The sequence below is a fragment of the Astyanax mexicanus genome, chromosome 1 (assembly GCF_023375975.1).
Source record: "Astyanax mexicanus isolate ESR-SI-001 chromosome 1, AstMex3_surface, whole genome shotgun sequence".
NCBI classification, from domain to species: domain Eukaryota; kingdom Metazoa; phylum Chordata; class Actinopteri; order Characiformes; family Acestrorhamphidae; genus Astyanax; species Astyanax mexicanus.
In genome coordinates, this window is record NC_064408.1 from 32,895,787 (window position 1) to 32,922,939 (window position 27,153).

Here is a 27,153-nt window from a genome sequence, read left to right on the forward strand (position 1 = left end):
CCACAAAACTTCATCCACATTTAGTTTTTCCTGGTTAAACATCAGGAAATATCCTCATCACTTCATGCTAAAGCTCTGATTGCTGATAGTAAATCTGTGTGAAAGGTGTTTCTCCTGACGAGTCTGTGTGTATAGTAGAGTAACTCACTTTAGAGTTTTGAATAACAGTGTGTTCCTTGTGAAAACAAGTTATTTTCTTAATTAAATTTGTGCAAAATGAAAAGAAAAAAGAATAGTGTAGTGTTTCAAAAAAAGTGTGTTTTAGAACTGCAATTTGAGTTAAAGCAGGAATTTAGCTTGGGGTTTAGCAGAATTGGTTCAGGGGGTTGGTGCACGAGTTATATGTTGTGGTCATTGTGTCTTAAGTATCAGTATTTGTGTGTAAACATTTGAGAAAAACTGTAATAAATCAGTGAGTTATTCTCTGAATCTGTTTATAAAGTGACCACAACTTAATATATGATCAGTTTTTATCACATAACCTCACAGATGATCCATAATCAACATAGAATCCAGCGTAGAGGGGCTGAGTGAATGTGGTGTGGAGTGTGTGTAGGAGGGTCATTGTATCAGAGACGCTGTAGAAGGACAGAGTTCCTGCACTGTGATCCACATACACTCCTATTCTGGAGGATGGAGGAGCTGAGAGAACAGTCTGAATGTTGTTGTGGTAAAAAGTGAGAGAGTGAGAACACTCCAGACTCCAGGACTGACTGTTGTATCCAAACAAACTATCATCATCCCATCCTTTCCTACTGATCCCTTTATATGAGACTGAGATGTCCTTACACCCTCCCCTCCACTCAACCTCCCAGTAACAGCGTCCACACACACTCTCCGTACTCAACACCTGATACCAGCTATCAAATCTCTCTGGATGATCAGAGTATGACTGATCTTTATTACTAAACTTCACCACTCTGTTTTTCTCAGACAGAATGAGATAACGATAAGCTGTGTTTGGATCCAGAGTCAGCCGACGGAAATCTACAAACAACAAAGAAAAGACAAACAGTATTTTATTTATCTGTGTGTGTCTGTGTGCATTTGTGAGTGTGTGTTTGTGTGTACGTGTGTGAGAGGATTGTATGCTGTGTGACTGTTTATGTAAGAGTGTGTGTGTGTGTATGTGTGTGTGTGTGTATATGTGTGTGTGAGTGTGTGTGTGTGTTATATTTACACTGCAGAAAGTCTTCTCTGGTTTTTGGTTCTGAGGGTAAAATCTGTCCTGCTGCAACTGCAGACACACACACACACACACACAGAAGTGCACACACACACACACACACACACACACAGAAGTGCACACACACACACACAGAAGTGCACACACACACACACACAGAAGTGCACACACACACACACACACAGAAGTGCACACACAAACACAAACAGACACACACACAAACACAAACACACAAACACACACACACACACACACACACACACAAACAGTGCAACACAATCAACATAAAATAATAGGACAGAACAGAATTAAGGTATTCAAAATACAGATCAGGGTCCATGTGATCTGCTTTTGTTTTCTGTGGTCCAATCACAGAGAGAATAAATCTATTAATACAGTGACATCACTGAGACTAGCAGTAGCAGCAGCAATGCTCCAAAATCTAGTAAAAAGTTTTTTCAGAACAGAGAAAGAGAAATTTAACTCTTTTTAACAATCTTGATTTCATAAGGTTGTTTTAATAACCGCTACTACCTGCAAATACCTGCACTTCATTTGAGTATCATACAACACTGGTTAATACTCCAGCAAAACTTTCCATTATTGTCATCTACCGTCCTCCTGCACAGATGGGCGAGTTCACACATGAATTTGACATATTACTGTCTTCTATCCCAGAGCAAGACTGTCCCATGATCATTCTAGGTGATATGAACATCATATCTCTCATGCACTCTTTCAATCTGGAGCAGGTTCCCAGCCCTCCAACACATAAAGCTGGTAAAAATTTAGACCTCATCTTCACTCGTAACTGTGACTCCGACTTAGATCACTATTTCATGCAGCTCAATGTTCTTATTTCAAATATACCAACACCTACTCCTACCATGGTCTCGTTCCACCAAATCTTAGAGACCTCTCAGCAGACCCGTACTCCTCGCTGGTGACTGATAATATGCCTCCCTTAGGCTCATTTTCATCTCTCATTGTAAATGATGCCACTAATACAGTGTGTTCCATGCTAAGCTCCTGTTTGGACAACCTCTGTCCACTAACATCTCGAGCCATCCGCTCAAACAACCCACAGCCGCGGCTTAAAAATGATACCCTCAGGGGCTTCTCTTTCAGCCAGCCTCACTACTGCTAAAGCTGAATTGTATCACAAAAAATCAGCTCTCTCACAGACTCCCGGAAACTATTTGCAACATTTAAAACACTACTCAACCCTCCACCTACTCCACCTCCTATCTCTACCTACTTCTCCGGCTACCTGCCTTACAGCCGAAACACTCATTTTTACTGGCAGCCATCAGCAGCCAGTTTACTGATGCAACATGTAGCAGTCCTACTACATGCTCTGCTGATCGGTATCCCTCTACCGAAGGCATCACAAAGGCCTCACTGAGAACGAGACACTGGCTCTCCCAACACGTAGCCGTCCTACGCCATGTCCACTTGACCCAATTCCTACAGACCTAATACAAACCACTGCACCTGCAATCATTCCAGCTATTACTCACACGATCCTTAACTTCCAGTGTATTCCTGACTGCTTTGAAACAAGCACATGTGACACCACTGCTTAAAAAGCCTTCTCTCAACCCCGCTCAGGTTGATAACTACAGACCGGTCTCACTACTACCTTTTCTTTCTGAAACATTAAAAAGAGCTGTTCTCAATCAGGTCTATGATTTCCTCTCCCAGAATCACCTCCTGGACCAGAACCAATCAGGTTTTAAAAAAGGACACTCCACAGAAACGGCTGTTTTCTGTGAGAGACACATTAAAAATTGCCAGAGCTGCAGGACAGTCCTCAATGCTCATTCTGCTGGACCTCTCAGCCGCCTTCAACACAGTCAACCATGACTTCCTCCTAACTATACTCTCAAACATGGGGATCTCAGACAATGTGCTGTCATGGTTTAAATCATACCTCACTGGGCACTTATTCAAGGTGTCACGGCAAGGACAGCTATCCTCAGCCCACTCATTATCCACTGGGGTCCCCCAGGGCGCAATACTGGGACCCCTTCTCTTTTTCATATACACCACCTCTCTAGGTCAGGTTATCTGCTGACATTACTTTTCCTACCATTGCTTTACTGATGACACCCAGCTCTATCTGTCATTCTGGCCTGAAGATTCTTTGATCTCTGCACGGATATCACAGTGTCTCTCAGACATATCCTCATGGATGAAGGAGCATCACCTCCAGCTAAACCTTTCCAAGACTGAACTTCTGGTTATACCAGCAAAACCATCTATCCAACACAACTTCACCATAACCATCGATTCGCTCTCACTCTCCCCAACAACGGTTGCTAGGAATCTGGGTGTTTTGGTTGATGACCAGCTCTCCTTTACTCACCATGTGGCCTCAGTTGCTCGATCCTGATGCTCTTTATAACATCAGAAAAATGTGATTATTTCTAATGCAACCACCCAACTCCCTAAACAAGCAGTGGTCATCTCATGCCTCATGTTTTTAAACATTCCTTCATGATGGAGGGAAACATGCAGGAAGTTATATTACAATAGTCCACAAAACACATGTAGATTCACTGAGGGTTCTAGATAGTAAATAAAATGTCTATATTAATACTGTAATCACAGAGAACCCTGGATCTCATCAGCAGCTCTGTAAAGAAATGTGAGTGGGTTTGTTTCTCTACAGTGATCTGAATAAAATAACTTGTATTCTTCTGTCTGACAGCAGGACAGCAGCTCTCACCATGTGGAGGGATTTTCCTGAATTCCTCTCTGCAGAATTCCTCTAGTCGCTCTTTCAGCTCAGAGAGAGATTTCCTCACTCCATCAAATGAGGGATGTTGATGGACAGTGATGCTGGGAGAGTCCTCAGATCCAGAAGAGACACAGAGAGACTGGAAACTCTACAGAGAGAAGAAACACAGTGGAGGAAGATAAAGGTGGAGAAGAGAAATGAAGGAGCTCAGAGCAAATTAGACTAAAGAGAAACTTGGGATTCCAGACAGCTTTATTTATTGGAGCTTCATGAACTTTTGCTGAGAGGAGTTTTAGAAGCTTGATGAGGAGCAGCTTCCTCTGGAGATCAGTGAGAGTTACCTGGAGGAAATGGATGTGATCCTCTGTGTGTGAAAGCTGCTCCAGCTCAGTGTGTCTCCTCTTTAGATCAGCCATCTCCTGCTGCAGTTTCTCCAGGAGTTCTTCAGCTCCACTCAGTTCAGTCTTCTCCTGATCTCTGATCAGCTCTGTTACCTCAGAGCGCTTTTTCTCAATGGAGCGGATCAGCTCAGTAAAGATCCTCTCACTGTCCTCCACTGCTGCCTGTGCAGAGCGCTGTTACACACGCACACACACACACACACACACACACACACACACACAATTACACACACAATTACACACAATTACACACACACAATTACACACACACACATACACAGTCAGTACAACATTTTTAAATAGTTTTATATTGATTTAAATATTTTTTAATGAGTCATTGAGGTGTTTGGCCAGGTGGCACATATGTTGGTCAGTTAGCTAATCTGTCATTTTGAACAGCAGAGTTTTAATATGAAAAAAATGTGACTTTATGTCAGATTGTTTCTCAGTTCTCACCTTAAGAGTGTTTAAAGTCTGTTTCAGCTCCTGCAGCTTCTTCTGCTTCTCCTGGATTCTCTGCTGGAGTTTCTTCTGCATCACTTTCAGCTGATTCTATCAACACATACAATTTATGGTATTTAGGAATTTCTATGAATTATGATCTACAGAGATTTGTGTTACTTTCACTCTTATTCTACTGAGTTTTACTATGAGAAAAACAGGGCAGGTAGGTGGGTGTTGGGTGGTTACTTATTCACTAACTGGTCTGACCTGTTTACTGAAAAGTTCTGTACACAGCTTTATTGCATTTCCTCAAAATGTAAAGACTAATATACAGAAATAATTTTCTCAAAATTGCTGAACGGATAAATCATACTTATTTTAGACTATGAATCTGATTATCATGATCTGATTCTGAATGATTTAATAGTTCTTACCTGTTTCTCAGTTCTTTCTGTTGTAGCAGGAACTGTATCATGACCCCTGTGTTTATCCATTGTACATAATAAGCAGATAGATCTCTGATCAGTACGACAGTAGATCTCGATCAGTCTGTCATGCTGAGAGCAGATCTTCTCTTGGAGCTGGGTGGACGCTTTAACCAGCTTGTGTTTCTTCAATCCAGGAACTTCATAGTGAGGTTTAAGATGAGCTTCACAAAAGGAGGCCAGACACATCAGACAGGACTTGATGGCTCTGAGTTTTCTCCCGGTGCAGAAATCACACTCCACATCTCCAGCTCCAGCGTAACGGGGAGCAGGAGAAGCAGCTTGGAGTTCTGTGTTCTTCTTCAGTTTCTCCACCACTTCAGCCAGCATGTTGTTTCTGCGTAGAACAGGCCTTGGAGTGAAGGTCTCTCTGCACTGGGGGCAGCTGTAGATCCCCCTCTGATCCTCCTGATCCCAGCAGCCATTAATACACACCATACAGAAACTGTGTCCACAGGGAACAGTCACTGGATCCTTCAGCAGATCCAGACAGATTGGACAGCTGAACTGATCGTGATCTACTGAAATACTGGACTCTGCCATTTTCCTGCACTTCTAGACTGAGAGAGAGCAGCACTCTGAGATCACTTTCATTTACTCTGAACTGAGCAGGAGGGACTTCCTGCTTTACTGCTGTTCAGAGTGACACAGAGAGGAGGAGGAGAAAGAGAGGAGGAGGAGAAAGAGAGGAGGAGGAGAGAGAGAGGAGGAGGAGAAAGAGAGGATAGATGTGATTGGTGGAGCTCACGAGTTTAAAGTAATGAATGAAATAAACTTTAGCTTGTAAGAATTTGTTCTTCTCAAAAAAACATATCATTAAATCTGATTATCAGATCCAGATTCCAGTGTTGCTGGTGGACACTAGGACCTGGGAGTGTTGAGGGGTAATAGGCTGCCTGTAGCCTTAAGGAGACAAAGGCCGTTTCTCAGTCTGCGTTCTTGTGTGTACTTGTGTTCTTGTGGACTCGGGAAAAGTCATCAGCTGCAGCCCAAGTACTGTTCCAATTAGAAAATCGCAGTTAGCCAAGTACACAACTAATACCCGGATGTGTTCTTGCTCCTCCCACTTCATCGAGGATGCATGGAAGGTGACTTTTGTGGACTTCTTACAGCCCCATAACCCAGAATGCACCTCACAGCAGTATCAGTGTAATGCAGGAGGAGAAGGTACATAACTGTAAGCACCTGTATGTTTTCTAAACAGTACTGCTGTGTGCTAAAATGATGTTTTAAATTATTTTTAGGCGAGCATGTAGGGGTTTAGACTTCAGATATGTGGTTTATTTGTTTCAGAAAGCGGATGGAAGAAAATGTGCTCCTATATTTTCGAAACAACACTTTCCGTCATCAAGTACACAGCTGTTCCAATTACACAACAACCGTCCCGCTTACTCCTGTCCTCGGGAGTACGCACTCACGAGCCAAACTTACCAAGTCCGTACTTGCCAAGTACAGGAGTCCAGACTTGTGTACTTGTGCATTGAGAAACGACCATAGATTGTTTAGAGCATAGAGAGTGGAGATTACAGGTGAGCTTACTAGTGGGGAGAGTACCTGCAGCAGTGAGAGAAGCAGGTGCTGCTGGGTATTGTAGTTTTATTCTGAGCAGGTGCTCCTGGGTATTGTAGTTTTATTGACTAAGCTGCTGTTGGTGCAGATGTGTGAGAGAGGAGGAGAGGAACAGAGCTGAGCAGGTGCTGATGGGTATTGTAGTTTTAGCGATGATAATGGCTTCATACTTCTGTTGGGGTTTCTTCTACCTCATTAAATCTGAGTGGTTTAGATAGTGAGTATTGGTGGAGAGGTGCAGCGCAGGTTTGGGGCCTTTCTTAATTTTTTTTTTCATTAAAGTTTGTTTTTATTTTACCTATTCCAAAGTGGCTAGTCATTAGAAATGATCAGAAGAGACTATAATAAGGTACAGGATCATTTATCAGGGGAACACAGTTTCACCCCACACCCTCACATGCATGTGTGTACAGCAGGTCTGTGGTGTGGGTGGAGGTGAATCAAATACATTAAATTGTATTGCATTAAATACAAGAGACCAGTAAACCTATTGGGTTTTTTTCTAGAACGTGTTATTATATAGTAATAAATCAGATTTTAATAATAAGCAACTGCTATGCTAACACCACCCTGTCTTTATAGCTGAATGCTGACCAAAACACGTTCATCCTGTTCATCCTGTGGTTCCCATATTCACTGCAGTTATGTCCCAGTCTCGTTCAGTGTTTTTAATTATTTGATTTTAGGATTTTAAGCGCCATCCTTCTCCTTTAATAGTCCTCACAAGTTAATTCAGTTTAATATCATTCATCAGATGTACTTTACTCCTGAAAGGCTCGACCACATGAATAATGACTGCTCAGTATACTGACCCAGATGTAAAGTGAGCGTTGATAAATTGACAGTGATGCTGTGGTCTTTTCCAGATTTGGAGGAGTATTGGAGGGCAGTTCTAAATGTTACTAAAGTGGATTTAACTATGTCACCCAGAATCGTCTTGCGAGGAGATGAATCTATATTTCAAGATCAGAAAGGGATCAACCTTAGATTTATTAAGATGGCAAAAAATAGACTCCTGGCTTCAAAAATTATTACCATCAAATGGGAATTACCTGAACCTCCTAATCTCTCACTGTGACTGAAAGAGCTGTCCTCCTATATCCCACCAGAAAGAATCCTTTTCAATATAAGAAAAAAATCTAAACTGTTTCATGAATATTGGGGAGATTTTATAACATATTTAAAATCCAGGACAATATTTGTATCTGATAACCATAATTGAGTTACTATTACAGAGTGTATTTGTGAATCTGTAATTATATTAGTATGCTGGCTCTGCTTTGCTCTGCCCCCTTTTTTTCTCTTTTCTTCCCTGGACTTTAATAGCACTGTGTGGGTGGACTGGTGTCGGTGGGGTGGGAGTGGGAGTGTGTGGTGAAGGGTGGGTTAGTTGTGTTTATTTGGAAATATCTTTCATAGAACATTGTTATGTTTGTTGAAAAGAAAAAGCTTCACCATGCAATACCTTAAGTTTCATTCACCACCAGGTGGCGCCAGTTATACGTGTTTTAATTGTGTTGTACCTACAGTTATATGGGTTTATATATTAAAATTATGCATAGCAGTAAAATTTACAACAGTGGAAATATAAAAGAAGACATTTTTATATATAAAGAACTAAAAATTTACATAAAAACTAGACATAACCATTCAAAAATATGCAATCACGTGTGTTTTTTATTGTATCATTGTATATATAAATATAAAATCATCTTAGTTTATATACATATATAATTGTATATGTATATTGTATGTTTGTGCATATTGTGTTATTGTACAGTAGAGGATGCATGTATGATCTATTTGTGCTGTGGTTGCCATATTCATTGCAGATGACAAATAAAGCTTCATCATCCCAACCTGTGTCCATCATTACCAGCCAGAGCAGAAGATGAACATAACAGGGGTCACATTTATACAAGAATAAAAGTGTATTAATTTATTCAGAAATCAGTGGTTATGAATTTCAAATACTTTTTCTATAATACACAAAAATCTAAACAAGTGACAGAATAACATTTCATGAATTCATAATTCTGAGAAGCAGCCCTTTAATTTGATTGAAAACATTTTCTTTAATTTACAAATATTTATACTCATACTTTTATACTTGTATAAAAAAGAAAGAAGAAAGTTTCATTTTTCGTTTGACACCATCATCCTGTATTTTCTTATGAACTATATAGAAGGTATGAATTGAAAAATGTGAAGAACTCAACTCTGGAACCATCATTAGATTAAAGGAGTTTAAGGAGTTAATCTGAAGCTCTTTATCTGTGTGATAATCAATATTCAGATATTGGAGCTGTTTGGAAGAAGAAGGATGATGATAATTGAATTTAAAGGACTGAGATGTTCTGCTGAAAGCTGTTATTAGAACAGTTCTACTGTGAGCTGTGAAATGAGCTGAAGCTGAAAGAAGATGAACTGCAGGACAACAAGCTGTCTGATCTTAACAAGAAGAGGATCATTAGAAATGATGATGTATCCATATTGATATATTCTATCCAATGATTTTCTGCTTAGTTATGATTATTAATATTTTTAATATGAATTAAAAACCAATCAGAGACATCTGAATATCTGTAATATTAATACAAACAATGAGAAGTTGTGTATTTGATCTTTTCAACTAGTGCATATAATTTGCATAAATATATAACTGTTTTCAAGTTTCAAGAGCTTCTAAAAGCAGGGGGTAAAAGTTCACTGCAAAAGAGTAGAGGGTCCAATATCAGTAGACTCCCCACCCATACAGCACTTTCTACCTGAAACTAGAAGAAGAAGAACAATCATATTCTCATCTAAAGCTTTATTATCAATAGTCAAACACAATAAATCAATATTTATATCAGGAATCATAACATCATGTATTTTCTGATACATATTCAAAATAGAAATTCAATTTTAAGTTTCATTCTTCTCTTAATGAAGCTTATAGTCTAATCTGCATATTACTGTAAATATTTTAACACAATATTTTGATGATCACATAAAATCAAAGTCTGAATCTGCAGCAGTGTGTTTAAATCATACGAGAATAAACAATATATTTATTTATATATGAATCTACATATAATTCACTAACTGTTCTTTATCTTTATATAGTAATAAAATCTCCTCATATTCCACACTTCTATACTGAAGAGCAGCTCTAACACTGAGCTAAACTCTCACTCTCACCTTTAACTCCTCCCACCATCACCAGTGTTCACTTTCACACAGTCTGGAAATGATCTTTATAAAAACGTGGATCATTACAGTTTTTCTCCATTATTTACACACATTTTCTGAAAGCATGTCTCATATTCTCTAAAATCTACACACAAATCAAACACACACACACACACTGAGCAAAACCTCTCAATTCTCCTGCAAAATTAAACTTTACATTCTAAACAAAGTTCTCTCTTCTCAAAATGCTGTTTTGTGTTCAGAGGAAACACAAACCATCATATGAATATAAATTTATAAGAACCAGTTCAACACTAATGAGCTCAATGTAAAACACTATGATGAATAAAAAAACACTTCTTCTCTATTCATCATAATGACTTAGTCCTTTTTATGTTCAGTTTTACTCTTAATACAGACACTACGTACAGAACTATGCTGTAAAATATTTTAGAATATTGTTTTAAACAAATATATTAAAGTTTTATTCACAAAAAACAATGAACACAATGTACATCCCAAACAACACAAAGTTCCACATACAGTGTCTACATACAAAACCACAGGAGAATTTACTGTATAAAGTTACAGTAAAAATAAACTATGCTGTTTCCTCTCTTCTGTTTCGGTCTGGCCACAAAACTTCATCCACATTTAGTTTTTCCTGGTTAAACATCAGGACATATCCTCATCACTTCATGCTAAAGCTCTGATTGCTGATAGTAAATCTGTGTGAAAGGTGTTTCTCCATGTGACGAGTCTGTGTGTATAGTAGAGTAATTCACTTTAGAGTTTTGAATAACAGTGTGTTCCTTGTGAAAACAAGTGATTTTCTTCATTAAATTTGTGCAAAATGCCTAAAGAAAAGTGTAGTGTTTCAAAAAAAGTGTGTTTTAGAACTGCAATTTGAGTTAAAGCAGGAATTTAGCTTGGGGTTTAGCAGAATTGGTTCAGGGTTGGTGTGTGAGTTATATGTTGTGGTCATTGTGTCTTAAGTATCAGTATTTGTGTGTAAACAATTGAGAAAAACTGTAATAAATCAGTGAGTTATTCTCTGAATCTGTTTATAAAGTGACCACAATTTAATAGATGATCAGTTTTTATCACATAACCTCACAGAGGATCCATAATCAATATAGAATCCAGCGTAGAGGGTGTAGCGGCTCAGTGGTTTAATACCTGGTGCTAATTGAGATGTTGAAATATTTTTTAGTTGGGCGCCAGTTATTAAATTAATTTAATTAGATTAATTAATTAATTAATTAATCAAATTAATTAATAACACAAGACATCTCAGGGTGTGGTTTCTACAGGTGACAGAAATTTTCATAACCAAGTTATCCAGAAAAACACACTGAAATGACAGGTTTTGTAAAATAAAAGTATTTATTAAATCACACAGATATGAGTAAATAATTCATTAAAAAGTCATAAATGTAGCCATTAGCTATCAAATCATAGTGTAGAATGATAAATGAGAAATAAAAGACAAACACGTTATAATGCTGATATGAAAGGAATAAAGATTAATATAACTATTAAGTGAGTATTTCTAAATAAGGGTCTAAGGCATTTTAAGTCTACGAAACCAATTCTTATTTCCAACCAAGCCACTCAAAATGAGTCATCTATACTAAAGACGCTCTATTAAAGACCCGACCAAACCATGACCAACAGGCACCATCTGCCGAAAGATTAAACCCAGCTCTGCCTTACTCTGAGTTGTTGAAGTGGGCCTTGGTGAGTCCGCCTGGGTTGGTCGTCTGATGCTTCACCCCGAAAAAGGATCACGTGAGCCGGTCTGCAGGGTGGCTTGACTTCCTGTGTCAGCACGGAGCCCCATGAGAACCCACAGGGAAATCCCTTCGCTCTCAGCTGGCTTGCTGGTGGCCTCCGGACCGCAGGTTTCTGGGTTGGATCTGGCGGATCTCCTTTTCAGCTGTACTTTAGCTAAACTTAGATGGAATAATGCTTGGCTTCGTAGATTGTAAAATAACCTTAGATATTTTAACTAGGATAGCTAATATTAATATACTTGAAGATTAAATGCACTAGTCTAAGAAAACTAACTTAAGATGACTAAACTAACAGTCTATCCTTTATCCATCTCTGGGCTCCCTAACCTCTCTCCTCTAACTGTTTTCCTCAACTCATCTTCTCCAACTCCTTCTCCCACTCCTTCTCTAACAACTCCTCCGAACTGAACTCCCAACTCTCAACTGGCAACTCTACTGGACTCCGAAAAAAACTATTAGACTCTGTGGCCTGTTTGGCCCTTGAGCTCCGATTGGCTCTGTGGCCCAAGTGTCTGTGTTTTGATTGGTCTAGGAGCAATTTCAAACTTTGGTGGGGATTCACAAAGGGCCATAAACCCCCCCCTCCTCACATGGTCAACATGCTTCAGCTAGTGGTCTATTTTTCTAATAGACCCAACCAAAAGAAAACTCAACTAAACAGTGGATCAAAATACATTTTTCAGCATATCAGTTTGTGATGATAAATTCAGGAAACACAATCTTACAATTGAATCACAATAAATGTAATATATATATATTGCCCACAAACAGTTTTGTAATACTCAAGATAATCTTAGAAATACAATGATGGATGGTACTCTGTCAGAAAGAGATCAAGAGTCATGATATTATTTAAACCCAATTAAATCACTTAAAAGAAAATACATGATTAAACCACACTGATAACCAAATAAAGCTATATTATCAAATGCTAATTAAACCTTGTTGATTCAGACTTGAATGTGTAGGAGAATTCAATCAGGACACATCCAAACACATATACCATATACCAGACACATATACCATTATTTAGTAAACATTCTATAAAACACCTTTTTTATATAGTCAATATATATGTATTTTAAGCAAAATCTTCTTAGTGAGAAATTCCTCCCCTCTGCTGTGTTTAGATAAGCGGCTGTCGTCGGAATTTACGACCGTGGGGGAAGTTGGTGAAGTTGGTGTTGGGAATGTAATTTCCAAGCTAAGAGCATTCATTTTAACTTCATGAATCTTATTTCTAAGTGGTTGCAGAAAGCACAAACCCCTAAATTGGTATAATATATTTGGTGAATTTACAATTTCCAAGGCATTCATTAAGTTTTGAACCCTCTCTCAAGTCCCGTAGTCCCGTCCTTGTCCTGGTGATTGTGCTGTTGGCAAAACCACAATTGTGCACAGTTCCAGATGTTTAAACATTAACGGTCCTAAATCCAGATTTACGACTGACAGCGTCTGAAGGAATGTCAAAAAGAATTTAAAAATGTTTACCCTGACTTGCATTTAGGGTTCTCGAGCGAGGCTGAGTGAAGAAATAGTCAGGAAATGTCATTTTGAAATTTAAGGCTGTTTGAAAAAGATAACTCCAAGGCTTTTAGAGTGTTCTGGGGGTTGAAGTTCCTTATAGACCATAAAGTGGGGGTAGTATGTGTGTGTGTGTATGTGTGTGTGTGTGTGTGTGTCCAAGCGATGCAGGAATCCTCTGTTTAATCCACTACATTCCCCCCCCATCGATCGATGGGCCACTGGACGTTGGGTCATCGGTCGATGTCAACGTGGATTTCTGTAGACAGAGCACGTTAGGGTACATCTTTCATGCAATTGGTGTCTTGTTGGTCATGCTTTCTTAAGACAATCTACTACAAGGTCGCTGACAGAGTTTTTGGTCTAATGGATATACAATTTCTCTGATGATCAGTTTTTTTTGTTGTAGCTATTGGCTTTTGGTTCTGAATAAAATAGTTAATTTAATGTGATAGTGTGGCAACAAGCATATGAAAGGGTCACAAATAGTTTGCTAGCTATTTGTTCCTTTATAACTTTATCAAGACAACCTACCCATAAGGTATGCTTCAATAATTAGCCACTACTTAGTCAACAATTGAGAACAATATAGCGGAGCAAACGTAGTCAGAAGGGAAACAAAATATGTTTTGGGCACCTGAAGAGAGGAGGAAAAAAAAAAAAATTGGCACCCCCCCTTCTCCACGTATTTATTATACTGCTATGCTAATGGTTTGAAATGGTGATTCAAACTCTAGGTTTAACAAAATATCCAATTTGTTGTGGGTTATGCTACTCGGATAGGTGAGTTCCAGACAATGAATGTGTGGTACGTTCTCAATTTAACAATTGCGTCAGGCCAGAAAATGGTGGACAATGAACACTCAGTGTGTGGCCCCGTATTATGATTTAACCTAGGGCATTATTGGTCCCGACTTGTCCCATGGGGCTTTTGCATAGTTTGATTGGGTTACAGTGAACTTGTTTGAGAATCGGTTTAATAAAACACTGACGATGCGGGATCTGGTTCCAGATGCGAGGCAGTTTGTCTGCCTCTGCATGAGGACCAAACCAATGAGACCTGAGCTCGCGAATTGTTTTGCCAGTGCTGTGCTGGGACCTCACCAGTAGCTTGTCAGCAGTGTAGCACAATGGTTGGTATCCAAGCGTGCTTTTTCCCAGTTTTGGGTGTTTCCGCAGTTCACCGCTAGAACGGTGAGATATACCAACACCTGAGAAAGTGTGGTTCAGCAAAAAAGTTGTGGCCTGAGCCATTTCAATAGGGTCTGGGGGACGTCCCCCCCATCTGGCAAATGCACCTGCCACAGTGATGAGATGTTTGTTCCTTCGAACAAATTTCATGAGTCTTTCGACCCAATCCATTTGTGGAATTGGCCATATACCCCACAGATCTTCTGAAGATTGGGGCTGAAAACACACTAGCCTTTTTCCAACAAGTGGCAGATATGTCAATTGTGGGAATGCTTGGTGTGTTTCCCCCATCATTTTGTGGTCCACCCATGGGTGATCGAGGGCCTGGGCTAGGCTCTCCCCCCCATGGCTCTGAGGCACCACGAATGAAGATGAAGCGTGTGTATCTGGGGCATAAACAAACAGGCCCTTGAGCATCCTGAAAGACGCACAGTAAGTGGCAAGTGGATCAAGGTGAAATGCCAGTGTTCTGAAAGAAGTGTTGTCACATGCACCAATTGTCATGTTAACTTTCCATTTGATCTGAGCATTCCGAAAAGCACATCCATCTGTGTAGATGGTGGGAATGTTTTTACATTCATAAGAATCCAAGGGACTGTGTTTGTCTGGAACCACTGGTGCAGGAACAAGAAGAGAACAATCCTTTTGGTGCACGAACAGAGGATCACAGTTAGTCCGTGGCAAGGAACCTGCAGGTGGTCTGTGAACAGCTGACTTGTCAGCCCATGGAACAAAGATTTCACCGTTGACCGTTGTGTTAAGAGTGAATGACTTTCCAGCTTTTGGGTTGTACTCATCTACAGCCGTAGAGGGAGTCAATGCCCATGAACAGGTGTTTTGTTTTAGAATCATGGTAGGGGATTCTGAGGATGGTGGTTTCAGAACCCTGACAGTGAGCTTCTCATTGATTCCCGTGGAATTTGAAGGTTCAATGAGCTTGTGTGGCTCAATGTTGCTAGCAACATGATAGCATTGAACTCTATCCTGTGCCTTAGGACAGGGCAGGGGTTCGCAAACCTGTGCCCAGATTCTACGATGCTGAAAGTCAATCAATGGTTTGAACCGGTCAAGGAGGTCTTTGCCAAAGAGCAATGGGACGTTCTCCAATGGAGAAATGTGAATTGGATGGGTGAGGCTCATTGGACCGATGGCAACGTGCACCAGGGCTGCAGAATGCAGAGTGATACCAGTGTGCGAATATGGTTGAAGGTGAAGAGCACACTTTTTCAGAGGTATCTTTTTGTTGTTTCGGCGGGCTGTCGCCCTCACCTGGTCAAAAAGTGAATTTGACATCAGAGAAATGTCTGACCCCGTGTCCAAAAGAGCTTCATACCCGAACACATCTTCCAGCCAGGTGGCTAGGTAGAATTTTGGTGTTGAACCTTTCTCGGTTAAGAAACCCAAGAATTGTTTAGGTGGTGGATCCCCCAGGCTGAGGAAAGAAGCTTCCTCAGTGTGGTTGTTTTCAGCGTCTGGCTGTACAACCAAGGCTGCATTGGAGTGGATGGATTTCGCACCCCCCCAAGCAGGTTGATCTGGAGCATGGACAATTGGCAAGAATTCAGATTCAGCATTGTCCTGCTTGCGTATTTCGTTACGAAATTGTCTGAGCAGACTGCCGTCTTTAGTGCTCAGGTTAGTTGGATATGTCTCATGCTTGTGCCCTTTAGGTGGACACCAACGTTTGTGGTGCTTTGGGCTCCTTCTCCTGAGCGGAGATTGAAGTTTGCTGGAGCTCTGTGCTCGAGCATGGTGCTGTGAGTGTTTGCCATTCCAACTGCGTTTTATCCTACCTTTCTTTCGATAGGAGGGCTTTTGGTCACTTTGCTTGGCCCAATGTAGGGACGAGCGACGCCAAGAGTGGAACACTCTCTGGTTTTTGTGGTTTAACTGGGTCTTAGGTGGCATCGGAGCCTTGTGTGCCCCTTTTTGCTTGACGTGGGAGGACTGCTCATTAATTATCAGGATGTCATTTGACTCTGATTTTTTATTAATGTTTTGTTGGAACTTAGCAAATCCTCTGAGAGCCAAATCACGCAGCTGCCGGCTTGTTAGCGTACGAGGGCAGGCTGCGACTCCAAAAGAGCGACTGGTGGAGGGATGGAGGTTTCTCACGAACAATGTTTTGAAAACTTCCTCTTCCTCCATTCCAGGCTCATTTCTATAGCCGAAATAAGCTAGCCTGAGGCGGTGATAGTACTGTAGGGGTGTTTCCTGGCGACTCTGCTTAATTGCAAGAGCTGCAGCAAGGCCGGTTTGAACAAGGTGGTTGGAGAACTCATTCTCCAAAGCCTTGCAAAGAGCAGGATAATCTCTCTTAACCTGGGGTGGTTGGCGCTCAATGAAACGTCCAACTTCCCGACTAGAGGACACCTTAATGAGGTAGATTTTATCATTTACCGTGGCCTTGGGGAAACGGCGTAAGAAGAAGTCAATGTCGCGAAGATACTGGTGGACATCATTAGAACCGTCCGGTTCTGGTTCAAAGCGTGGGATGTTACGCGCAATTTTGTCCAAATCTCTATCAGAGGGTGCTTGAGGATGCACAGAGGTCCCATGTGGCTGGGAACGCTGAGTGAACCTTGGTTCTACTGGCGCTTCAGCACCTTTAAGGGAGACTAGAGGGATTGTATTTGTGGATGGTTGTTGCCTAGGATCCGGAACCCCAGGGGTTCCTGATTTACCAGCTGGATTGATGGGGGAGTCTCCCTCCATCATCAGCTCAAATGTTAACTCTGTTTGGTCTCGAGTTAATTTGACTGCATTGTTAGCATGTGCTAATTCAGTTTGTAGCTCAACCTGTCTTGCAATAGCATGTTTTAGTTTTTCCTGTGACTGAGCTGCAAGTTGGGTAGCTATGTTGGCTTCCTTTTGAAGCAGCTGCACTTCGGTTTTTAGGTCTCTTTGGTTCATTTCAGACTGTACAGTTTTGTTCTCTAGGTCTGCAACTCTATCATTTAAAGTCACAATCTCTGCTTGGAGATTTTGAATGGTTTTGGAGGAAGCAGCAAGTTGATCCTGTGACAACAGCAGTTGTTTCCACAGTATTAGGGAAATCGGATCCACTTGTTGCTTGCCCTCAAGGATTTTAGATACACACTCATTGAGGCTTTTGGCAATTAGTGCATGGAGACCCCCACTGTCCATTTGTTGGACTGGGACGGTAAGTCCTGGGGGTAAACCAGCTGTAAGCTCTAAAAGAGCTTTTTCGGTGGCACACATTTTGATTTACGTAAAGCACGTGGAATCAAACAATTTTGATGACAAACAAGTTTATTTTATGTTCGAGTCAATTAGCATTGTGCCTTTTCTAAGAAGAAAATCTGTTAAAAGTGGGCGACCTAAGGTTACAATTAGTAGATTAATTTTAAAAGAATAGTTAGATTTGTTGTCAGTGATGCTAGTGAACAGTTTAATAACTGTAGGGCACTATACACAATGTCTAAATCTAAATATGGGTATAGTTATTAACTATGTACAGGATGGGAGAATTTAACTATGTATTAAGCACAGGTGTGCTGGGTATATGGTTGAGTAACTGATAACTGGATAGGTTTTTTTTTTTTTTTTAATGGTTAATTAATTAATTAATTTCAATTAGTTATTAATAATTGATCTTAATCGATCAATAATTAATCTTAATTTATTTGAAGATGGTTTAATTAAATTGAAAATAATTAATTAACAAAAATGTAATTAACTTTACTTAATCAAATTGATTAAAATGACCAGTTAATTATTTTATGTTGTGATTAGTTACTCAATGGAGATAGCTATTTAGCTTGGTTCAATGTAACATAAAGAGTAATGTTTGAGAGAGCAGACCTGAAACTTAAATTTAACTATTTAATATTAACCGATTAAATGAATGCAGTTATTTGTTTACTTATTTACAAACCATTTAACCCAACCACAATGCAAATTCCCTTTATTAACTTAACGAAAAGTTTGTTTGAAATTGGCACCCTCTGGCGACAGAAACTCTAAATGCACTCTACAGGATGATAGCAATTACACAAGTACAACACCAGGTGGCGACACAGCTATGTGGCTAAGTGGCTCCCTCTGGTGGTCAAACAAATGAGATGCACCTTTCTGCACTGTATGCAGTTACCCAAATCAAACACCAGATGGCGATGTGGCAGTGTACCCCCCCTAGTGGTGAGGGGTAGTAAAACACCCTTTGAGTTTGAGTGTAAATAGTCTGGCTGTCCACCAGATGGTGGCAGAGGCCGACTGGTGGGCGTGGTCACGCCCACCGATGATGCCACGTTAAGGACCGCCCCTTGGGTCTGGGACCTGGTCAGCAGATTTGACTGACTCAGTCGACTGTGAATAGCAGAGGAGAAGGACTCGGCTGTCCTAAAGTTTAACACAGCAGCAACACACTTCACAAGATGAGCAAAGAGGATTTACATCCTGGCGTGGTTAGTTTAATCACGCACACAATAGACTTCCTGCCACTCAGGGTGGTGTTACGTAAAAGTTAGCTACTCTTTTACGCACGTGGAAGTGTCCAGTACTGCAGGATTTTACGGATTTCGCGCAAAAACCGGCAGTTTTAACTGGAGCACGGAGTCGATGAGCCGGAGATCCGCGACTCAGGGCTGCGCGAAGGCCTTATCAGATCAACACTGGCAAAATATGTCTATTTTACCGGAAACAGTTCGAACTTTATGTAAGTACACACGTATATACACGTATATACACCCGGGTTTAAGGTTACCCACACACGGCGGTGTGTCAACCAAGCTTATTTTACAAATAAGCGTAATGTTTTCAAGAGCGCTCGCATACCACACACACAACTGTACACGCACACACACAGCGGGGGACTGTGCGCGTGACACAGACAGGGGACTGGCCAGTCCTGAATTGTAAACAAAAACACGTGTAGAACATGTGCGTGTGTTTCTAACACGCTGGGTTTATGCAGTTAACTCCAGCTAGCCCGGCTAGCTCAGTCGGTAGAGCATGAGACTCTTAATCTCAGGGTCGTGGGTTCGTGCCCCACGTTGGGCGCCAATTATGTAGCGGCTCAGTGGTTTAATACCTGGTGCTAATTGAGATGTTGAAATATTTTTTAGTTGGGCGCCAGTTATTAAATTAATTTAATTAGATTAATTAATTAATTAATTAATCAAATTAATTAATAACACAAGACATCTCAGGGTGTGGTTTCTACAGGTGACAGAAATTTTCATAACCAAGTTATCCAGAAAAACACACTGAAATGACAGGTTTTGTAAAATAAAAGTATTTATTAAATCACACAGATATGAGTAAATAATTCATTAAAAAGTCATAAATGTAGCCATTAGCTATCAAATCATAGTGTAGAATGATAAATGAGAAATAAAAGACAAACACGTTATAATGCTGATATGAAAGGAATAAAGATTAATATAACTATTAAGTGAGTATTTCTAAATAAGGGTCTAAGGCATTTTAAGTCTACGAAACCAATTCTTATTTCCAACCAAGCCACTCAAAATGAGTCATCTATACTAAAGACGCTCTATTAAAGACCCGACCAAACCATGACCAACAGGCACCATCTGCCGAAAGATTAAACCCAGCTCTGCCTTACTCTGAGTTGTTGAAGTGGGCCTTGGTGAGTCCGCCTGGGTTGGTCGTCTGATGCTTCACCCCGAAAAAGGATCACGTGAGCCGGTCTGCAGGGTGGCTTGACTTCCTGTGTCAGCACGGAGCCCCATGAGAACCCACAGGGAAATCCCTTCGCTCTCAGCTGGCTTGCTGGTGGCCTCCGGACCGCAGGTTTCTGGGTTGGATCTGGCGGATCTCCTTTTCAGCTGTACTTTAGCTAAACTTAGATGGAATAATGCTTGGCTTCGTAGATTGTAAAATAACCTTAGATATTTTAACTAGGATAGCTAATATTAATATACTTGAAGATTAAATGCACTAGTCTAAGAAAACTAACTTAAGATGACTAAACTAACAGTCTATCCTTTATCCATCTCTGGGCTCCCTAACCTCTCTCCTCTAACTGTTTTCCTCAACTCATCTTCTCCAACTCCTTCTCCCACTCCTTCTCTAACAACTCCTCCGAACTGAACTCCCAACTCTCAACTGGCAACTCTACTGGACTCCGAAAAAAACTATTAGACTCTGTGGCCTGTTTGGCCCTTGAGCTCCGATTGGCTCTGTGGCCCAAGTGTCTGTGTTTTGATTGGTCTAGGAGCAATTTCAAACTTTGGTGGGGATTCACAAAGGGCCATAAACCCCCCCCTCCTCACATGGTCAACATGCTTCAGCTAGTGGTCTATTTTTCTAATAGACCCAACCAAAAGAAAACTCAACTAAACAGTGGATCAAAATACATTTTTCAGCATATCAGTTTGTGATGATAAATTCAGGAAACACAATCTTACAATTGAATCACAATAAATGTAATATATATATATTGCCCACAAACAGTTTTGTAATACTCAAGATAATCTTAGAAATACAATGATGGATGGTACTCTGTCAGAAAGAGATCAAGAGTCATGATATTATTTAAACCCAATTAAATCACTTAAAAGAAAATACATGATTAAACCACACTGATAACCAAATAAAGCTATATTATCAAATGCTAATTAAACCTTGTTGATTCAGACTTGAATGTGTAGGAGAATTCAATCAGGACACATCCAAACACATATACCATATACCAGACACATATACCATTATTTAGTAAACATTCTATAAAACACCTTTTTTATATAGTCAATATATATGTATTTTAAGCAAAATCTTCTTAGTGAGAAATTCCTCCCCTCTGCTGTGTTTAGATAAGCGGCTGTCGTCGGAATTTACGACCGTGGGGGAAGTTGGTGAAGTTGGTGTTGGGAATGTAATTTCCAAGCTAAGAGCATTCATTTTAACTTCATGAATCTTATTTCTAAGTGGTTGCAGAAAGCACAAACCCCTAAATTGGTATAATATATTTGGTGAATTTACAATTTCCAAGGCATTCATTAAGTTTTGAACCCTCTCTCAAGTCCCGTAGTCCCGTCCTTGTCCTGGTGATTGTGCTGTTGGCAAAACCACAATTGTGCACAGTTCCAGATGTTTAAACATTAACGGTCCTAAATCCAGATTTACGACTGACAGCGTCTGAAGGAATGTCAAAAAGAATTTAAAAATGTTTACCCTGACTTGCATTTAGGGTTCTCGAGCGAGGCTGAGTGAAGAAATAGTCAGGAAATGTCATTTTGAAATTTAAGGCTGTTTGAAAAAGATAACTCCAAGGCTTTTAGAGTGTTCTGGGGGTTGAAGTTCCTTATAGACCATAAAGTGGGGGTAGTATGTGTGTGTGTGTATGTGTGTGTGTGTGTGTGTGTCCAAGCGATGCAGGAATCCTCTGTTTAATCCACTACAAGGGGCTGAGTGAATGTGGTGTGGAGTGTGTGTAGGAGGGTCATTGTATCAGAGACGCTGTAGAAGGACAGAGTTCCTGCACTGTGATCCACATACACTCCTATTCTGGAGGATGGAGGAGCTGAGAGCTTAGTCTGAATGTTGTTGTGGTAAAAAGAGAGAGAGGAAGAACAGTATAGACACCAGGACTGACTGTTGCGTCCAAATAAACTATCATCATCCCATCCTTTCCTACTGATCCCTTTATATGAGACTGAGATGTACACACACCCTCCACTGCTCCACTCAACCTCCCAGTAACAGCGTCCACACACACTCTCCTTACTCAACACCTGATCCCAGTAATCAAATCTCTCTGGATGATCAGAGTATGGCTGAACTTTATTAATCCACTTCACCACTCTGTTCTTCTCAGACAGAATGAGAGAACGATAAGCTGTGTTTGGATCCAGAGACAGCCGACGGAAATCTACAAACAACAAAGAAAAGAAAAACAGTATTTTATTTATCTGTGTGTGTGTCTGTGTGCACTTGTGAGTGTGTGTGTGTGTGTGTGTGTGTTATACATACACTGCAGAAAGTCTTCTCTGGTTTTTGGTTCTGATGGTAAAATCTGTCCTGCTGAAACTGCAGAGACACACACACACACAGAAGTGCACACACACACACACACACACACACACACACACACACACACAGAAGTGCACACACACACACACACACACACACACACACACACAGAAGTGCACACACACACACACAGAAGTGCACACACACACACACGTGCACACACACACACACACACAAACAGTGCAACACAATCAACATAAAATAATAGGACAGAACAGAATTAAGGTATTCAAAATACAGATCAGGGTCCATGTGATCTGCTTTTGTTTTCTGTGGTCCAATCACAGAGAGAATAAATCTATTAAAACAGTGACATCACTGAGACTAGCAGTAGCAGCAGCAATGCTCCAAAATCTAGGAAAAAGTTTTTTCAGAACAGTGAAAGAGAAATTTAACTCTTTTTAACAATCTTGATTTCATAAGGTTGTTTTAATAACCGCTACTACCTGCAAATACCTGCACTTCATTTGAGTATCATACAACACTGGTTAATACTCCAGCAAAACTTTCCATTATTGTCATCTAGCGTCCTCCTGCACAGATGGGCGAGTTCACACATGAATTTGACATACTACTGTCTTCTATCCCAGAGCAAGACTGTCCCATGATCATTCTAGGTGATATGAACATCATATCTCTCATGCACTCTTTCAATCTGGAGCAGGTTCCCAGCCCTCCAACACATAAAGCTGGTAAAAATTTAGACCTCATCTTCACTCGTAACTGTGACACAGACTTAGATCACTATTTCATGCAGCTCAATGTTCTTATTTCAAATATACCAACACCTACTCCTACCATGGTCTCGTTCTGCTTTACAGACCTCTCAGCAGACCAGTACTCCTCGCTGGTGACTGATAATATGCCTCCACTAGGCTCATTTTCATCTCTCATTGTAAATGATGCCACTGATACAGTGTGTTCCATGCTAAGCTCCTGTTTGGACAACCTCTGTCCACTAACATCTCGAGCCATCTGCTCAAACAACCCACAGCCGCGGCTTAAAAATGATACCCTCAGGGAACTATCGAAAGAAAATTGCAAAAAAAACAAAAAACATGCAGACCTAAAAAACTACCAATTGTTCCAGGCTTCTCTTTCAGCCAGCCTCACTACTGCTAAAGCTGAATTGTATCACAAAAAATCAGCTCTCTCACAGACTCCCGGAAACTATTTGCAACATTTAAATCACTACTCAACCCTCCACCTACTCCTCAGGCTACCTGCCTTACAGCCGAAACACTTGCCTCATTTTTACTGGCAGCCATCAGCAGCCAGTTTACTGATGCAACATGTAGCAGTCCTTCTACATGCTCTGCTGATCGGTATCCCTCTACCGAAGGCATCACAAAGGCCTCACTGAGAGCGAGACACTGGCTCTCCTAACACGTAGCCGTCCTACGCCATGTCCACTTGACCCAATTCCTACAGACCTAATACAAACCACTGCACCTGCAATCATTCCAGCTATTACTCACACGATCAATGCCTCCTTAACTTTCAGTGTATTCCTGACTGCTTTGAAACAAGCACATGTGACACCACTGCTTAAAAAGCCTTCTCTCAACCCCGCCCAGGTTGATAACTGCAGACCGGTCTCACTACTACCTTTTCTTTCTGAAACATTAGAAAGAGCTGTTCTCAATCAGGTCTATGATTTCCTCTCCCAGAATGACCTCCTGGACCAGAACCAATCAGGTTTTAAAAAAGGACACTCCACGGAAATGGCTCTGTTTTCTGTGAGAGAAGCATTGAAAATTGCCAGAGCTGCAGGACAGTCTTCAGTGCTCATTCTGCTGGACCTCTCGGCCGCCTTCAACACAGTAAACCATGACTTCCTCCTAACTATACTCTCAAACATGGGGATCTCAGACAATGTGCTGTCATGGTTTAAATCATACCTCACTGTGTGATCATTCAAGGTGTCATGGCAAGGACAGCTGTCCTCAGCCCACTCATTATCAACTGGGGTCCCCCAGGGCTCAATACTGGGACCCCTTCTCTTTTTCATATACACCACCTCTCTAGGTCAGGTTATCTGCTGACATTACGTTTCCTACCATTGCTTTACTGATGACACCCAGCTCTATCTGTCATTCTGGCCTGAAGATTCTTTGATCTCTGCACGGATATCACAGTGTTTCTAAGACATATCCTCATGGATGAAGGAGCATCACCTCCAGCTAAACCTTTCAAAGACTGAACTTCTGGTTATACCAGCAAAACCATCTATCCAACACAACTTCACCATAACCATCGATTCGCTCTCACTCTCCCCAACAACGGTTGCTAGGAATCTGGGTGTTTTGGTTGATGACCAGCTCTCCTTTACTCACCATGTGGCCTCAGTTGCTCGATCCTGCCGCTCTTTATAACATCAGAAAAATTCTACCATTTCTTCATGATGGAGGGAAACATGCAGGAAGTTATATTACAATAGTCCACAAAACACGTGTAGATTCACTAAGGGTTCTAGATAGTAAATAAAATGTCTATATTAATACTGTAATCACAGAGAACCCTGGATATCATCAGCAGCTCTGTAAAGAAATGTGAGTGGGTTTGTTTCTCTACAGTGATCTAAATAAAATAACTTGTATTCTTCTGTCTGACAGCAGGACAGCAGCTCTCACCATGTGGAGGGATTTTCCTGAATTCCTCTCTGCAGAATTCCTCTAGTCGCTCTTTCAGCTCAGAGAGAGATTTCCTCACTCCATCAAATGAGGGATGTTGATGGACAGTGATGCTGGGAGAGTCCTCAGATCCAGAAGAGACACAGAGAGACTGGAAACTCTACAGAGAGAAGAAACACAGTGGAGGAAGATAAAGGTGGAGAAGAGAAATGAAGGAGCTCAGAGCAAATTAGACTAAAGAGAAACTTGGGATTCCAGACAGCTTTATTTATTGGAGCTTCATGAACTTTTGCTGAGAGGAGTTTTAGAAGCTTGATGAGGAGCAGCTTCCTCTGGAGATCAGTGAGAGTTACCTGGAGGAAATGGATGTGATCCTCTGTGTGTGAAAGCTGCTCCAGCTCAGTGTGTCTCCTCTTTAGATCAGCCATCTCCTGCTGCAGTTTCTCCAGGACTTCTTCAGCTCCACTCAGTTCAGCCTTCTCCTGATCTCTGATCAGCTCTGTTACCTCAGAGCGCTTTTTCTCAATGGAGCGGATCAGCTCAGTAAAGATCCTCTCACTGTCCTCCACTGCTGCCTGTGCAGAGCGCTGTTACACACACACACACGCAAACACACACACACACACAATTACACACACACACACACAGTCAGTACAACATATTATATTTTTTAATGAGTCATTGAGGTGTTTGGCCAGGTGGCACATATGTTGGTCAGTTAGCTAATCTGTCATTTTGAACAGCAGAGTTTTAATATGAAAAAAATGTGACTTTATGTCAGATTGTTTCTCAGTTCTCACCTTAAGAGTGTTTAAAGTCTGTTTCAGCTCCTGCAGCTTCTTCTGCTTCTCCTGGATTCTCTGCTGGAGTTTCTTCTGCATCTCTTTCAGCTGATTCTATCAACACATACAATTTATGATATTTAGGAATTTCTATGAATTATGATCTACAGATATTTGTGTTACTTTCACTCTTATTCTACTGAGTTTTACTATGAGCAAAACAGGGCAGGTAGGTGGGTGTTGGGTGTTAGCTGGTTAAATATTCACTAACTGGTCTGACCTATTGAACAGTTCTGTACACAGCTTTACTGCATTTCCTCAAAATTTAAAGACTAATATACAGAAATAACTTTCTCAAAATTGCTTAACTGATAAATTCTACTAATTGTAGATTATGAATTTGATTGTCATGATCTTTTTCTCAATGATTTAATAGTTCTTACCTGTTTCTCAGTTCTTTCTGTTGTAGCAGGAACTGTATCATGACCCCTGTGTTTATCCATTGTACATAATAAGCAGATAGATCTCTGATCAGTACGACAGTAGATCTCGATCAGTCTGTCATGCTGAGAGCAGATCTTCTCTTGGAGCTGGGTGGACGCTTTAACCAGCTTGTGTTTCTTCAATCCAGGAACTTCATAGTGAGGTTTAAGATGAGCTTCACAAAAGGAGGCCAGACACATCAGACAGGACTTGATGGCTCTGAGTTTTCTCCCGGTGCAGAAATCACACTCCACATCTCCAGCTCCAGCGTAACGGGGAGCAGGAGAAGCAGCTTGGAGTTCTGTGTTCTTCTTCAGTTTCTCCACCACTTCAGCCAGCATGTTGTTTCTGCGTAGAACAGGCCTTGGAGTGAAGGTCTCTCTGCACTGGGGGCAGCTGTAGATCCCCCTCTGATCCTCCTGATCCCAGCAGCCATTAATACACACCATACAGAAACTGTGTCCACAGGGAACAGTCACTGGATCCTTCAGCAGATCCAGACAGACTGGACAGCTGAACTGATCGTGATCTACTGATATACTGGACTCTGCCATTTTCCTGCACTTCTAGACTGAGAGAGAGCAGCACTCTGAGATCACTTTCATTTACTCTGAACTGAGCAGGAGGGACTTCCTCCTTTACTGCTGTTCAGAGTGTCACAGAGAGGAGGAGGAGAAAGAGAGGAGTAGTAAGAGAGGCTAGATGTGATTGAAGGAGCTCAGC

The 27,153-nt window shown here is 40.9% G+C and overlaps 2 protein-coding genes across 2 annotated transcripts; both read right to left on the reverse strand.

Annotated features, from left to right (window-relative positions):
- Nucleotides 1-448: 448 nt before the first annotated feature.
- On the reverse strand, nucleotides 449-27,052 carry LOC125799897 (tripartite motif-containing protein 16-like). The gene is made up of 6 exons (XM_049476474.1): nucleotides 26,391-27,052; nucleotides 25,966-26,061; nucleotides 25,519-25,752; nucleotides 25,166-25,325; nucleotides 22,473-22,529; nucleotides 449-987 (listed from the first exon to the last, which is right to left on the reverse strand). The coding sequence occupies exons 1-6, from the start codon at nucleotides 26,982-26,984 to the stop codon at nucleotides 464-466; spliced, it is 1,665 nt and encodes a 554-aa protein (XP_049332431.1). The 5' UTR covers nucleotides 26,985-27,052; the 3' UTR covers nucleotides 449-463.
- Nucleotides 3,691-5,863, reverse strand: LOC125799934 (E3 ubiquitin-protein ligase TRIM47-like). Its single transcript, XM_049476476.1, has 4 exons — nucleotides 5,209-5,863; nucleotides 4,787-4,882; nucleotides 4,271-4,504; nucleotides 3,691-4,077 (listed from the first exon to the last, which is right to left on the reverse strand). Exons 1-4 carry the CDS (start codon nucleotides 5,800-5,802, stop codon nucleotides 3,757-3,759), a joined length of 1,245 nt encoding a protein of 414 aa, XP_049332433.1. The 5' UTR covers nucleotides 5,803-5,863; the 3' UTR covers nucleotides 3,691-3,756.
- Nucleotides 27,053-27,153: the final 101 nt, after the last annotated feature.

Coding starts and splice junctions, on each gene's coding strand:
- LOC125799897 (XM_049476474.1), bottom strand. CDS start 26,984: ATGGCAGAGTCCAGTATATCAGTAGATCACGATCAGTTCAGCTGTCCA. Junction 25,753..25,965: donor AGACTTTAAACACTCTTAAG/GTGAGAACTGAG, acceptor TGTGTGTAACAG/CGCTCTGCACAGGCAGCAGT. Junction 25,326..25,518: donor ATCACATCCATTTCCTCCAG/GTAACTCTCACT, acceptor TTCTCTCTGTAG/AGTTTCCAGTCTCTCTGTGT.
- LOC125799934 (XM_049476476.1), bottom strand. CDS start 5,802: ATGGCAGAGTCCAGTATTTCAGTAGATCACGATCAGTTCAGCTGTCCA. Junction 4,505..4,786: donor AGACTTTAAACACTCTTAAG/GTGAGAACTGAG, acceptor CGTGTGTAACAG/CGCTCTGCACAGGCAGCAGT. Junction 4,078..4,270: donor ATCACATCCATTTCCTCCAG/GTAACTCTCACT, acceptor TTCTCTCTGTAG/AGTTTCCAGTCTCTCTGTGT.